At 43.0% G+C, this 15,965-nt stretch overlaps 1 protein-coding gene across 1 annotated transcript in view; it reads left to right on the top strand.

The window, feature by feature from the left end:
- LOC126154339 (uncharacterized) overlaps positions 1-15,965 on the top strand; it is a 60,689-nt gene that overhangs the window by 37,282 nt on the left and 7,442 nt on the right. Inside the window, exons 3-5 of the mRNA XM_049916130.1 lie at positions 6,140-6,287; positions 10,652-10,785; positions 15,079-15,234. Of these exons, the coding sequence (XP_049772087.1) occupies positions 6,140-6,287; positions 10,652-10,785; positions 15,079-15,234 (438 nt within the window). The remainder of the gene's footprint in view (positions 1-6,139; positions 6,288-10,651; positions 10,786-15,078; positions 15,235-15,965) is intronic.

Raw genomic sequence — 15,965 nt, 5'->3', positions numbered from 1 at the left:
AGTGATTTTTTCCTCCCTTTACTTTTCTATTCACGCTGTACATTAAAACTGACTGCATTAAAAATGGCTGCTACCAAGCCTTAATCCATAAGAGGGAAGACAGAAGGGATACCAACGATTACCAAGGCACATCTCTACCTCCAGTCGCCTACAAAATTATATCCAAAGCTCTACTGAATAAGACAGAAGACCAAGCAGAGCATACAGCTGGAGGGAACACCAATAAAAGTTCAGAAAAAGTAGATCGTGTCCAGACCAAATCTTTAACTTTGAAACAATCCTCAGGTTCAGAACAATGCGGAACCTCTACACAGTCATTACATTCTTTGATTCCAAAAAATCCTATAATTCTGTAGATATACAGTGTTATTAACACTGGAAGAAGCAGATATCGACAAAACAGCAAGCTAATAAATGAACAGAGACTCAGAGACACAACTTCATAAGTTAAATTCTTAGGAGAAGTTTCTGAAACCTTCAGAACTAATACCTGTGTTGGGCAGGTCGATGGTCTCTTCAATCTGCTCTTAGACGAGGTCATGAGAGAGTGGGATAAAGATGTACAAGAGGAAGGAATATATCTACAATAAAGAAGAGGAAGATTCGAGATGAAGTGTCTAGCTTTTGCTGACGATATTGCAACAATTTCGAAGGACAAAACATACGCGAAGATAATAAGAAAAACACTTCATAAAATTGAAGCTAAAACCAGATAACAAATATCGTAGGAAAGAACTGAACACATTGAGCATAAGCACAACAAAGAAAAATATATACAAACACAACAGCGAAACATCAAAAGAACTGATCCGTTTAAGTATTTGGGAGAATTGATAGAATCAAATCGATTATATAACACCACAAGTAAGGAAAGGTCAAAGAAACTGTAATTAGCATAAAAACTCACCCAAAACCCATGTAATAAAAGATCAGTATCGTTCCAAGCAGAAGTTAAACACTGCAATAGTAATTAAACAGAAATCACTGTAGAGATCTGAGTGCCCTACACTGAATGAAAGAAGTGGACAAGAAAAAAGAATGGCAACCACCGGGAAAAAATGCAAAAAACAACAACTGGACGAATGGGATAAATGAAGATTTATACATTAACATAGAAACAATCTCATACACCAAAGGGAAGAGGAGATTAATGTTTCACAGAAGCAGGCCAGCAAAGAAAATTTTGTAATTTCATTTCCAAATTTAAAAAACCCACCAGTTGCCTACAAGAGACAAGAAGAGATTGAAAAAACATAACATCACAGAAGACACCATGTAGAACAGGGAAAACTTAAGGCTACTGATCAATGCTACAAAATTTTCTATCTAATAACACAAACAGCCAACATATACAAAAGTTCTGCTAAGATAAGAGGAAAAAGAGTCAGGTTCTAAGCAAGCAAATTCGGAAAAAAAAGAAAGACTACTGTCTGAAGTGCCCACTCTTTGCCGTTGTGGGCTGTAGAATTGTCACAGATGATTTACACGTAATACGAGGGCTGTTCCGAAAGTAAAGTCCGACAGTCCACGAAATGGAAACCACAGTAAAAATAAAAAATTATTTATTCGTAACAGTTAGCCAAACCTTCCTAAATAGTCGCCGCTACGACTTAAACATTTGTCGTGGCTGTGTACAAACTTTCCAGTACCCTCGTCACAGAAAACAGCCGCCTGTGCTTTCTGCCAATTCTCTACGCTGGTCTTCCTTTCGTTGTTTGAACTAAAATGTTGTCTTCATAGCCCGACATTCATGTGAACAGAGATGAACATCTGAGGGAGCCAATTAAGGGCTGCATTGTGGGTGATCAAACACTTCCCATCGAACACACTGCAGGACTGCCTTCATTGCCCCTGCAAGATGCGGCTGAGAATTGTCTTGAAGAACGAGACACATGACATTTATGTTATCTGGGATCCATAGCTTCAGGAGAAATCTCTCGCCAGATCCACATCCTTCGCAGGAGACACTGTTGTTTAAGGCATTTCTACGTGATCACTTTGGTCTCTGAATTGAAAAGAGTGACATGAAAGACACTGCCCAAAACATCTGTGCAAAGTTCCATCAGATTTTCATAAAAATTTCCATTCCGCGCCAAATAGGAGATTATTTTCCGAATACGCATCACATACATGACGTTGAGCTAAAATACAGTCTCAACCGAAATAAATATACACATCTGATAGATGCATTTGTGATTCGAAATATTAATTTATTACATCCTTGCAGATGGCAAGTATTCCATTGCATCTGCTAATGTCACATATGATGTAATTTCTAAACACACTTACGATCTTCATCGACAAGTACGGAAAAGTGTATTACTTGCGTGATATCATTACAGGTCATTTGAGGCCTGTCTAAAAAGTATACAACTTTTGGCTAGAAAAAATACTTCGAATACCTGACGGGGTTGGGACCCTCTTCCCCTTCAAAGTAGGCCGCTTGTGCTTGCACGCACTTAGCCCACCGATCCTTCAATTGACGGAAACACCTCTGGAAGACTTCTTTTGGAATCGTGTTCAGCTCCGTCGTTGTGTTCCACATTATCTCTTATCTACCCTCAAAACGGGATCCTTTCAGAGGCGTGTTCAATTTTGGAAACAACCAGAAATCGCAGGAAGCCATGTCTGGAGAGTAGAGAGTTCGGCGAACGACTGTAATTCCATGTTTGGCCAAGAAATTTTGGATCACGTGGGATGAATATGTGAGGTTGCTGTCGTGATTCAGTTGCAAGTTTTTCGCCGTCCACATGTCTGGTCTTCTGCGCCGAACTGCGCCACGGAGTCACCGGAGAAAAACTTGATAGTACTCCTTTGTCACTGTTTGTCCTTCTGGTGCGTATTCGTGATGCGCAATTCAACGGACATCAAAGAAGACAGTCAGCATCACCTTGATTTTGCTGCCACACTTTCTTCGCCCTTGGAGACTCGAGATGCTTCCATGGCGACGACTGACTTTTTCTTTCTGGATCATACCTGTACAGCCGGCCACGGTGGCCGAGCGGTTCTAGGCGCTTCAGTCTGGAACCTCACGACTGCTACGGTCGCAGGTTCGAATCCTGTCTCGGGCATGGATGTGCGTGATGTCCTTAGGTTAGTTAGGTTTAAGTGGTTCTAAGTTCTAGGGGACTAATGACCTCAGATGTTAAGTCCCATAGTGCTCAGAGCCATTTGAACCATACCTGTACAATTTGATCCATACCTGTACACCCATGACTCATCTACAGTTATCACGGTGTTCAGAAACCCAGGATCAGTGTTGGTGGTGTCTAAAAGGTCCAGTGCAACGTCAGAACGGAGGTCTTTTTGTTCCGATGACAACATCTTGGGCACGTTCAAATCATCACGCAAAATTGCATGTTCAGTAGCTTTGCTCACTCCAACCTCTTGAACAATCTCCTGCACGGTCAAACAACGATCTGCCATCACCAAATTTTGCACCCTCTCAACAACTCCTTCATTTGTGTTAATCCATCGCATCTTCTCCAAACACCTTCTGAATCTTCCGAATTGTTTCGCTTTGAGAATCATCAAGCTTTTGACAAAATTTGATGCAGTATCTTTTCTCAACACGTTCAGTCATCTTGAGAGAATCGGTAATCCGACGAACACGTTGTGTAGAACCTCACGCAGCGCCCGACAGGCAACGACTGACGCGCTGGAAGGCGGGGATAAAATTTACGAATGCGCATAAAGGTCTCTTCCTTTATTGTGTACAGTGGCACCGCGTTATCGTCTCTATTTTGCGCGGAAATATCAAAAGTCGGGAACTATTTAGACAGACCTCGTATGATAAGAGTCTGAAACTGAATCCTTTCTTTTAAGTTTTAATATCGCTGAAGTTAAAGGATACCCAAATATGTATAAGGATCCCATTTGTAAAGTAACTCCGCAAAGCAGAAAACAAATGATTCACAGATAATGATTATCGTCCTGGAACGAGACACGATAAAACTCTCGTCGAGTAACATAGTATGCAGTGCATCTTTTTCTCAAATCTTACACAGAAAATGTACTTGTAAAAGGGTGTTTCTAACGTGTAAGATCGAGTAATTGGATTAGGTCATTTTCCAGCTAATGAATATAATCCATTGTCAGTGATTTCAGCTTGGTTCTTAGTTTTAAAAACTAGCAATAGTGAAATTAAAATTTTTTAACCTGTGATAGCCAGAGCTACTATCCCATTCATTGTTCTGAAGAAATAAGAAAAATAAGGATAGAAGAAAAATTTGAAAAGACAGCGAGAAATGCGTGTTTGAACATACGTGAAGATGCTAGGCAAGCCTGTAGGCTGTGCTGTTCTATTTGACCACTAACGATACATGTGCAACGCGCTCAAAACGTTGCAAGTGTCAGTATTGGTGAGAATAGCGTTCTGTGTAGTCATGAATGCATTATGTCGTAACTCAGTGAATTTGAACGCGGGCAAATTGTTGGTGCTCGTATGGTGGATGATTCCGTACCCAAGGTAGCCAAAATGTTTGGTGTTTCAAGAAGCAACGCATGTGGGGGGAGCGGGAAAACACCATGCGCTAAGCGACAATGTAGAAGAGAACATGCGTTGAGAGATCGTGACAGACGGTCATTGAAGAGGATTGACGAAAAATGCGAGGATGGCAGCTGCAAAAGTCGTTGCAGATCTGAATGTCACAGTCGCAAACCATGTCAGCACGATTACAGCACGAAGGGAGCTGCATAAGCGAGAAACTCCAGGGCGAGCTGAAGTTCTTAAACCACACATCAGTGATGCAAATGGCAGTACAGGGAAAACGTAGTACCGAAGCCATAAAACATAGGCTACGAAGCAACGAAAGAAAATCGTTTGAGCAGATGAGTTCTGTTTCACGCTGTTTCCAACTTCCAGACGAATTTCTATCCCAGGATAGAAACATTGCGAGGTTTCGCTGACGATTTAGGCAGCCATATAGTGGTATTTGGTAGGCCCCATTGTTACTCTGCAAGGTCACATTAGTACCAAGGATGGTTATCCATTTGGCAGATCAAGTCCACCCCATCGTACAATGTTTGGTCCTCTGTGGTGATACTGCGTATTCCAAGGTGACTGGGCCACTGGTCCCACAACTCTTATCGTCCAGGACCGGTGTTATGAGCACGAGGGTGAAATGTCACATCTCCTTAGTCACCACAGCCACCATATCTCAATATTACTGGGGTTTTGTGGTCTACTTAGCAGAGAACGGTACGTGTTCACCGTCCACCTCTATTACTGTTACCTGAACTTGCACCTATTTTGCGGGAAGAATGGTTTGAGATTCCCATGAAAACATAATGGATTTGAATGAGATTGTCACTCCGCAGTGGAAGGTGCGCTGATATGAAACTTTGTTTCAGATTAAAACTGTGCGCCTGACCGAGACTCGAACTGGGGACCTTGACTTTTCGTGCAATTGCTCTACCAACTGAGCTATCCAAACACGATTCACGCCCCATCCTCACAGCTTTACTGCTGCCAGTACCTCGTCTCCTCCCTTCCAAGCTTTACAGAAGCTCTCCTGCGTACCTTGCAGAACCAGCACTCCTGAAAGAAAGGATATTGCGGAGACATGGCTTAGCCACAGCCTGGGGGAAGGTTCCAGAATGAGAGTTTCACTCTGCAGCGGATTGTGCGCTGATATGAAACTTCCTGGCAGATTAAAACTGTATGCCGGATCGAGACTCGAACTCGGGACCTTTGCCTTTCGCGGACAAGTGGTAGAGCACTTGCCTGCGAAAGGCAAAGGTCCCAAGTTTGAATCTCGGTCCGGCACACAGTTTTAATCTGCCAGAACTTCCTGGCAGATTAAAACTGTATGCCGGATCGAGACTCGAACTCGGGACCTTTGCCTTTCGCGGACAAGTGGTAGAGCACTTGCCTGCGAAAGGCAAAGGTCCCAAGTTTGAATCTCGGTCCGGCACACAGTTTTAATCTGCCAGGAAATTTCATACTGGACTTGTATTTATGCATCCGGAGACGACTGGAAGCTGTTTTGATTGCCAACGTGTTTCCCACAACCTATCAGGCATGGTAATGTGTTGTGGTTTTGGTTTTCCCGTACTTCTTTCCTTGTTGCCCCCCTACCCGGCCCCTTATGTGTTTCATATGTAGCATAGCGTTATTCTCGTTCTGTGTTTCCCGCAGGAATTCCCGAGTACGGAGTGCTGCCCTTCGACCCGTTCTTCGCCAAAGAGGTAGTGCAGAAGCGCGGCGGTCCCGGGGCCAGCTACAAGCTGCGGCTCAGGAATGTCTACGAGCGGGGCTGGACGCGCTCCAACGTCACCAAGTTCAGGTAGTACTGCGTACTGCGGCAGGGCGCACAGAGGCAGCATGCTAGCCAATGTCGACGCGCAAAAAACCTTCCACCTCATGTGAGCCACATAGGAATTCGTTGGTCGAATATTTGAAAACATACATGTGAAAAATGTATATCGATAATGCAGGGTACTTTCTGTAACACTAAAGCACCACTAAGTAACAGGGTCCAAATCGGCCTCTTGAAATCCTCATATTAATTTTAGCTGTGCTCCACAATCACTTCAGGGGAATGTTATGATAGAGTTCCTCAAAACGATCTCAGCATATTTCTTGCTCCAGCGTCGTTCAGCTGAGCTTTTGGTGTATCTAATAACCAATGTGTTAATGCGGTGCTCAGTTCTAATTTTCTTTGCTGCTTTGCTACAGAAAAACTCGTAAATGGACGGTTAAAGGAGCTAAACATTTCTGTAGACCTCTACACTACTTTGGTTAAGGAATAAATTTTCCTATTGTTTGTGTGTGAGACAATTCTTATCTTGATAACAGTTGAAGTATAAACTTCACCGCCTCTCGTAACAAGATTATTGCAGTCACTTGGACGTTAATGCCTCTCACCCGAGAGAGGATGACTCTGGACGAACTTTTATAACGAGGTGACTGCTATTCCTGTGAGGAGTCGAGCCATTACTTACGACGAAGAGAAGCAGCAGAGCACTCAGACTAGGCAGACCGAACCACCGTCTACCGTAACAATCGCGGCACTCCGTCTCGTTACCCACAACGATAGCAGCGCCCTTAGCGGCCAGCAAGCAACACATCTGAATACAATATCAGATGAGTGCTAATACTAACTTTTAAACTGATTTGTAACAGTTTTTAAAATAGGGAGTGTATGCAATGGCTGAAAAATAGGTAATAATCACATTTGTCATTCTTTAGTTTCCTAAAGACCTCAGGAAACACGAAAAGGTACACCACAGAGCAGTTTATTTACGATTGTCTTATATCGTACTGACTGATATTTACCGAGTAATGTGGTTTTCCTTAAAAACAAAAACTGCTAGTAAACACCAGAAGACCTGACACTCCTGCCGAAAAAATTCGTATATCTACCCAGCAAAGTGGAGTAAAATCAGCGAATATGGAACGTAGGAAAAATTATATAGGATATAATACCAACATAATTTAATAAGTTACCACAGTTGCAGCTCAAGGGAAAACCACACAGATGTGATAATAAATCGTCAAAGTCCATAATAATGGTTCCCAAGACAGAATAAATCAGATCTAGAATTCTTGCTAAATCTGAGCCACAAACGACAACAATTTTCAACACATTCGTTTCTGAATGAAAGATAATTACATTCACAAAAATATTCGTGTATTGTAAAGTGGAGTGAAGTGTAAGAATGGGCGAATCATTAGAGCTCATAAAATTTTTTAACTAGCAACAAAAGTGCCTGTGATAATAACAACAGAAAACAAAAGAAATATGTACTTCTAAACATAAAATAAGTGTTTTTATTCTGTTGCTTCCAGCGGAGATAGATGGAAATATAGCCGTATTCGAAAGTATTTCTTCATGAATTAGTTGTAGCTTTTGTCATTGAATCAATATGATTGAGCTGCTTTTACATGTGTTTCAGTATAAATCATGGCTCTTGGTAACTTACTGACGCATGGAACGCAGAAAAATAACAACTGTTACATTAATTACATACAAAATAACTAAAAATGAACATTATCCTTACGATGCATGCGACTGCTTCTTTTCTCACCGCTTGGAGCGCTGGTGCCGCTCCACCTGTCAAATGGTAACTGATTTTGCACCATAGTGTGTCGTGACTGTATGTATTAGTCCGTGGACTGAACTCTTGGCAGATTTTTTTCCTTCTAGCCAGCGGATGAGATAGCAGTTTCACGGCACACAGCACTCTTGTTTTGCAGGAAGGTAAGGGTGGAAGATTTAGCAGTGGCTAAAAAGGTGAGAAGGCAGATAACACAAAAAACTGCCAAGTCATGGACATAGTACGTACTATGTAACGAAATAATAACCAACCATCTGCATGAAAGAAATTGTTTTTTTAGACAACAAGAGAATAGAACCTTTCGAAATGTATGTTACAGAAGAATGCTGGAGATTAGATGGGTATATCACGTAATTAATGAGGAGTTACTGAATATGTGGTATCGATAGCTACGATGCCACAACGTAAGTGCGCTCTGCTAGGTTGGCACTGCGGCAGACACCGACGACAGCCCACTCTAGCCGGAGCGGGAGAGCTCTACAAACTCCGCTCCAGATTCTCTTCATTTCATCAAGAGCAGACGGCCTGGAAACATCGCTTCAAACTCATCTTCCTATTGAGACTATGTATCTACTTACGACGGGAATACGGTTTCGTACCTACGGGCTCTTCAGTGTAAAGTTACGTATCTCAATGACTAATAATTAAATGTACTTTCATGTAAAAAGCTGTACTGAGAATCTTAAGTCACCTGCTCCTACTCACTTCTCACATTCGGCCTACCAATTCCGTTTACAGGAGCAGATCCACGCGCCGCCTTGCAGGGGGGATACAAAAGAATAGAATTGGGGCGGAGGAATTTGTGGCACAATTTGACTAGAAGAAGGGATCAGTTGGTAGGACATGTTTTGAGGCATCAAGGAGAAGGAGGAGGAGATTAGAGTCCCGTCGACAACGAGGTCATTAGAGATGAAGCACAAGTTCGGATTAGGAGAGGATTGGGAAGGAAATCGGCAGTGCTCTTTCGAGAAAACTATCCCGGCATTTGCCTAAAACGATTTAGGGAAGTCACGGAAAGCCTAAGTCAGGATGACCGGAGACATGTCTGAACCGTCGTCGTCTCGAATGCGAGTCGAGTGTGCTAACCACTGCGGCACCCTGCTCCGTGGCATCAAGGGATCACCAAGTTAGTATTGGAGGGCATCGTGGAGGGGAAAAAACCGTAGAGGAAGACCAAGAGATGAATACACTAAGCAGATTCAGTTACAGTAGTTACTTGGAGATGAAGAAGCTTGCACAGGATAGAGTAGCATGAAGAGCTGCATCGAATCAGTCTCTGGAGTGAAGACCACAACAACCGGGTTACTGGTTCCTTATTATTTCGTTACATACAAATATAGTTGCTGAGGGTGGATAAAATAGTAAATATTAAGTACTAGTACCATTAGTTTCTTGATAGCTTCTGACTTACAAACGATTTAGAAAGAAAATCAGACGTTTGTAAGGAGTCGTATGAGGGTAATGCTCAAAGAGTGGATCCCAAAGCGAAAGTATACAATATTAACATGAGTAGGAATCCATACGTCAGTGCTACATACGTACAGTGATGGGAAAGACATGTGCACAAGAGAGTGAAAATACAAAAGTGAAATGTGTCATGACTTAGGGAAGTGTGTGCGCGCGCGCGCGCGCGTGTGTGTGTGTGTGTGTGTGTGTGTGTGTGTGTGTGTGACATCTGAAAAGTGAAGTGTTTGGTACAGTTCTACGTCATTTAACGCCTTCGACAGCCATATTAAGTGTTAAAGAAAGCAATAAATGGTCATTAATTTGGAGGAAGAAAAGTATAAACTACAAATCGTAGCAGTGTTTGCGGCCTATGTTAATAGCTTAAATAGTAAACTTAATCAGAATGTAGAAATCGAGGCCTGTATGTAACAAAACCAAAACTAACGTCTAAGAAAGCGTTAGTGCAGAAAACTATTGTGGGGTCCTGCCCACTCGTCTCGCACAGAGTGCCTAAACGATGCTGCGTTCTCGGAATGCTATACAACAATTCAAGCAAATCACTTTAATAGTTTTTATTACAATAAAGCAGACTGGCAATACCTAACTCGGTATTACAAGAACGAGTCGCACGCGATGGACGGCGTGCAAACATTCAGTGTCTTTCTCTATATACTATGTCCATACAAGCAATGGCTATGGATCACTACTTACTGCTATCGCAGTGCTCTCGTAGTGGCGGTCTAGTATTGTGCGGCCAAGGGTGGCATGAGTGGCGGTTATATTCTCTTCTCGTAGAGGCCGTTCCTGCCGTGGTGCGGTCCCAGTCAGCGTGCTGTTGGCTGACGTCGTCTCGCAGCCTTCTCTGCCCTTGTGTTCTTCACCTTCGTGCCGGCGCTTGTCGATACGTCGAAACGACTATTCCTGAATTAATGGCCCAGACATATTTTTTAAAATTCCTTTCCTTACCATCAATGAACTTACACGATTTGGATGTCGATAATCTGGAATACGTTCTGAAGGGAAATTCGTTGCCATTCTTTCAGATTTCGTGAATCACTTGAATGCCTTGTTTTATGATGTCTGCGTCAATCTGGAAAAGAGCAGACGCGTTCCGATTTTTGCTGACTGTACTTCTTACTTTCAGGAGCGACCTGGACAACAACCGCATCGTGTACTCGCAGTTCTTCCCGGAGAAGAGCCTGGACGGCGAGTACGAGATAGATGGCGACGTTCTGCAGTACCCCATGACCAACAAGGGCAGCTGGAACATGACGCTCTGTAAGCACCCTCTTCCTTCTCCTCGCGAATTCTGTCTAAAACCAAGTGTATATTACGATTACTTTAAGTTATTTTGATTGAGAAGTATAGTACATTCTTTTTATGGCTGCAGATGGAGATACGATTAGTGAACCCACTTCTTGTTGTTTTACCAAGCAGTCCGCTGTCTATTGCACCTGAACTGATTTATTGTAGAGAGTACCAGAAAACACTGACAATAGAATTAAGTGGAATAACTGAAGAGTATTGTGCTTTGTCATTATTAAATGAAGTTTGGGAACATCGTGATGGAATCTGAAATACATATAATTCATGCAGACTGCAATATTAAATAAAGAGGAAGTCAAGTTGTCATAATTTACGGAGCAGTAATTAAATGTCGACTAGAAATAACTCATGTACAGTCTAATTTATTGTGGAGCAAGTATTGGTTCAAAGTAATCCGTTAGAATCTCATGTCTTATTTCAGAGACACGGCAGCTATAGACTCTCTTCCCCGGAACTCAGTGATGTCACACAAATATATACGCACGTGAATTTAATAGCAATGTTGACAACACATTCACAGGACTGCTTCTTGAAGTTATAATTGTGAAACATTTAGGTTGATATGAGTATATTGTCTTGAGTAATGTTGTTTCCATTTAGTTTTTCCTGTTGGTGCGTGATGTTTGTTACTTCATGTTGTACCACCACTCTTTAACAACGATATCTTTTACGCTAAAACATAAAAATATTACAATATGTTTCGAAGATTCTTCCGCCGTCATGAGTCAAAATTTACATCCAATGAATATAAATACATGATGGGGCAAGTGATAGATCTCCTGATGTGAACTGCTAGCCATTAAAATGCTACATAAATATGTACAGTCTGTGCCATAAATGTTGGGACAAACATCAAATGATTGTAGAGGAACAAATTGAGGATAGGAACGCAGGTTTGGAAACGTAATCCAACGACGCTACAGAGCGTCGAAGTTACAGGCGTTGGCGCCTTCCATTAGGGCACCTCTTCGGCAGCAAACCAGACTTTGTACGCTGACGGACCGTATTCGCAGGGTCTCGCAATGTCTTTTGTTAGTCAGTGATGACAACTGATTGCCACGATCACCAGAGCTGCCAAGCAGAACAGCCTTGTCACCTACGAATATGATGCTTCCTTCCTTTGGTGAATGGGTGTCCAACACAGGGTTTCCCACCGCAGCTAATTTTTCTCCTGTATACCGATGAAACATTGGAAATTTTAGACGGTTTCATGAGAAAAAAAAACTGCCGCTGGATACCTGTGCTCGAAACTGTCATCCTCCAAGGCAACGGAGCATCGCATTCATAGGAGACAAGGCCTTTCTACGCAGCAGCTAGCTCCACCTTCTCCATTGGCGATCACTCAGTAGCGAACAGCATTGTGGGATGTGCTGCCTACAGTGCGTCAGAGTACAAACTCAAGTTTGCCGCCAAACGGGTGGCCTAGTGCAAGGCGCCTGCGCCTGTACGTTAGACACACTGTAGCATCGTTGGATGACATTTGCGGGCATGGGTTCCTATCCTCGATTTGTTCCTCTAAATACCCTCTACAACCCCTCCAATTTGTTGCAACATTAATGGGACATTCTGTATAGCAGCTAACTAATTTTTAATTATTGTGAATGTACTGTAGGAAGAATACATTATTAAATTTGGCGATGTAGGGTTACATGTTGTATGATATTAAATACACAGACCTTCCACGTTTGGTAGCTGAAACGCCTGTAGCATGACTGGGCATCAGGTTGAATTGAACTGAGATGACTAGTATGGATACCTCATTCCACGCTGCTTCAATTCCACGGCAGAGTTCATCAACTGTAGTGGCTAGCAAGCAGAAGCATGACAGTATGTTGGAAATTCATAGTGAGCTCTGGAGAAAGTGCGGGAGGATACAGGATACGCTGCTGACTCAATAGCCCACAATCGTGCCGCTATCAAAATCCGTATCGTACTGGTAGACGTTTCTCTGTCTCATAGAAATGTATTCGCACTTGCGAATACGAAAAACCATCAGCTGTATAAGAGAACGACGAAGATGAAAATTGGTGCCGGACGGGGAATCGAACACGGATTTCCCGCTCACAGTGAGCGTTCGCCTTAACAACTTCGGCTGTCTGTGCATGAATCACGGCCCGACCCAAGCTTCTATATGTCCTCGTTCCTGCGTCACAACCTGTACCCGTGCGCACATTATGTAAGTCCCATACGGGAGAGTACATTTTAATTGAAAGTCGATGTACATGTCCGAAGGAACATTGCATCGTTCTTCTTAACAGCACAGGCGCTGCAGTATCGTGTTTCTCTTTAATCTACGAGAAATGATTTGATGTTCTCCTAAACAACTGTGATTTATGACTGAGAAACATGCTGCGTAAGCTTTCCATTTACACAGAACATAGATGCTGCTAACCCTGTGTGCTTTGTGCGGTTGTGCTGAAAAGGAAGACATTTTTTGCACGCCTCCCACATGGTGCTGTAATTTTAATGACCATCAGTGGAATATCATGTAAGCGAAGATAATAAGCTTCATGATTTGTTAATAAGACTCGTAGTTTGAGGTTATATACTCTGTGAGTCAGGATAAAGGTACATGCACTGAAAGGCGGTGGGATTAGTGATTCTGAGCGAAAAACGTCATATGAACACATGTCCTGTTCTTGACCGATTCCGAGGGTGTTCTTAACAGTTTTCGAGAGTGTTCTTAACAGTTTCCGAGGGAACTAATGAAAAACATGAGCTATAGGACAAAATATGCAAGTGATAGTAAATGAAACATTAGCATGTTTTGTTTAATTGTGTACATTTCCGAACAAAAGATGTACAAAAAGTCCACCGTCAACTGCAATGCATTTTGGAGCTGGTGTAGACAGCTGCTATGTTGCTGATCTGAGCTCATTCGCACTGTCTGCTGAAGCACAAGCATGTAAAATACGAGCGACACATTCTTCGTAATAAAGAATATCTTTGCCGTTGTTTTCCTCTAAATATCTGTAACTGGAGAAGCATCAGTCCAAGTGATGTACAAATCAGCTGAAAATAGTGGGTATGCTAAGACAATGTGCATGTTGGAAAAAAGTGTCGTTTTAGAAAAATTACCTACGCTCAGTAAAGGCAGCACTAGGTAGCCTAGCGTCGCTTTTTTGCCGAGGAAGATGGTTAAAGAGTCGTATGTTCAAATGTGTCTGAAATCTTATGGGAATTAACTGCTAAGGTCATCAGTCCCTAAGCTTACACACTACTTAACCTAAATTATCCTAAGAACAAACACACTCACCAATGCTCGAGGGAGGACTCGACCCCCGCCGGGATCAGCCGCAGAGTCCATGACTGCAGCGCCATAGACCGCTCGGCTAATCCCACGCGGCTAAAGAGCCGTATGTTTTGAGAAGTTACTTTATTTAGACAACCAGTTTCGGCATCCCATTAATGCTATCTTCAGGCCCCTGTGCACTCCTTGTATATAGATTATCAGATATATCGACACTTGCATAACTGGAGCCTAAATATCTGGACTGTGTAATATCGTTCTTTGAAGCAATTTCGTATTTTGAAGTAAACACTCCAAAAACGTATTAACGGAATCCAGATACTGACAGCTCCAGTTATACAAGTATCGATGTATCTGATCGTCTGTACATGTAGCGCATAGGGGTCTGAAAATGGCATTAATGAGGTGCTAAAACTGGTTTTCTATATATAATAGGACCGATGACCGTTGCAGTGTCTGGCCCCTTTCACCCCCCCCCCCCCCCCCCCCCCCCGCAAACCACCCGATCAACCCATATATAATAACTCCTCAAAAACGTTCACTGTCTGGCGATGTTCCTTGGTAACTCTTTGATAGGCAGCTGTCCCGGTTGGGGATCAACAAGGATTAATGTCGCTTTGCTTGTATTCTCAAGCGGGTGCTGTTGAAGGACATGCGATTGAGACCTGTGATTTTCAAACAACTGTACGTCGGACAAGCTTAAAAAAAGGCGTATGTTCATTTGAAGTTTTCTGTTCAGATTCACCAATATTATCTCCCCACAAAGCAAGTACCTTTCCTCCTGATTCACACTGTAGATACTCGTGTGTCAAACTGTTTAGACTGTACAGTAAACTGGTGGCATCATAGGTGTCAATACCGCGGCTATAGCTGAAAAAGATTAACTGCTCATGCTGTTACTATCTCTGCAGTATTAAATGTATTGCAACAAGGTCTCTGAGATTGAGCGTGTGTAGTGTACGGTGAGTGAGCAGGTGTTGGCCCGACTGTTGCAGACGACTACAGCCAGACGACGACCATCACGCGGCGACCGACGGCGCGCGGCGGCCGGCTGTCGTTCTCGGGGCCTCTGAAGGTGCGCGTCCACGTGGACCACATCGGCAACATGGACCTGCACGTCGGAAACCTGCTGCGCGGACGCTCCGTCATGGGTGAGCCTCCTAGTACCAGTGCAGGACTGCAGTGCGACGACCTAACCACGTGATCTGCCAGCGACGACGTACACAGATAGGTCTCGGCACAATGAGTGACTTATATCTCTAACCCTTTAGGATGGCATTTAGTCGCAAGCTACTGAGCGGTACTACAAACTGGTGAATGGAACGGGATGAGTTTCGTTATCACCATTGATAGCTGGGATTAATGTTAATATGGAATAGGGTGATAGAGGTTTTCTTGGTCTTTCTTCTGTTTCAGAAAGGCAGAGACCCGCATTCCGAAATTGCTAAATTCACCCATAATATGAGGCCTTCCTTCAGTCAGAACTTTCGATTATTTCAATATAATAGTTATTCGAATACATTTTTTTAACAGTTTCTTATGTGCGCGCCAGAAGGTCTAGCACAGGCTCTAACATGTCTAACATCCTCAAAATGCGAATAAGTACGTTGAATATTCCGTTTGTGTGGAAATTATGGACAATGAACTTCCTACAGACCCAAGACTCGGCTGTTGCTTGTACCACACACACATATTCCGCAAGCCACCGTACGGTGCGTGGTGGAGGCTGCCCCGTACCACGACTAGTCGTTTCGTCTGCTGTTTCACTCACAGACAGAGCTAGGGAAAAACGACTGACTATAGACCTCTGTTAAGAACCTTGTTTGTCGTATCTTACCTTCATGGCTCCTACGCGAAATGTATGTTGGCGAAAGTGGGATCG

Source organism: Schistocerca cancellata, chromosome 2 (assembly GCF_023864275.1).
Source record: "Schistocerca cancellata isolate TAMUIC-IGC-003103 chromosome 2, iqSchCanc2.1, whole genome shotgun sequence".
NCBI classification, from domain to species: Eukaryota; Metazoa; Arthropoda; class Insecta; order Orthoptera; family Acrididae; genus Schistocerca; species Schistocerca cancellata.
Note: the sequence above shows the minus strand (reverse complement) of the source record. Positions and strands in the feature narration are given on the sequence as shown.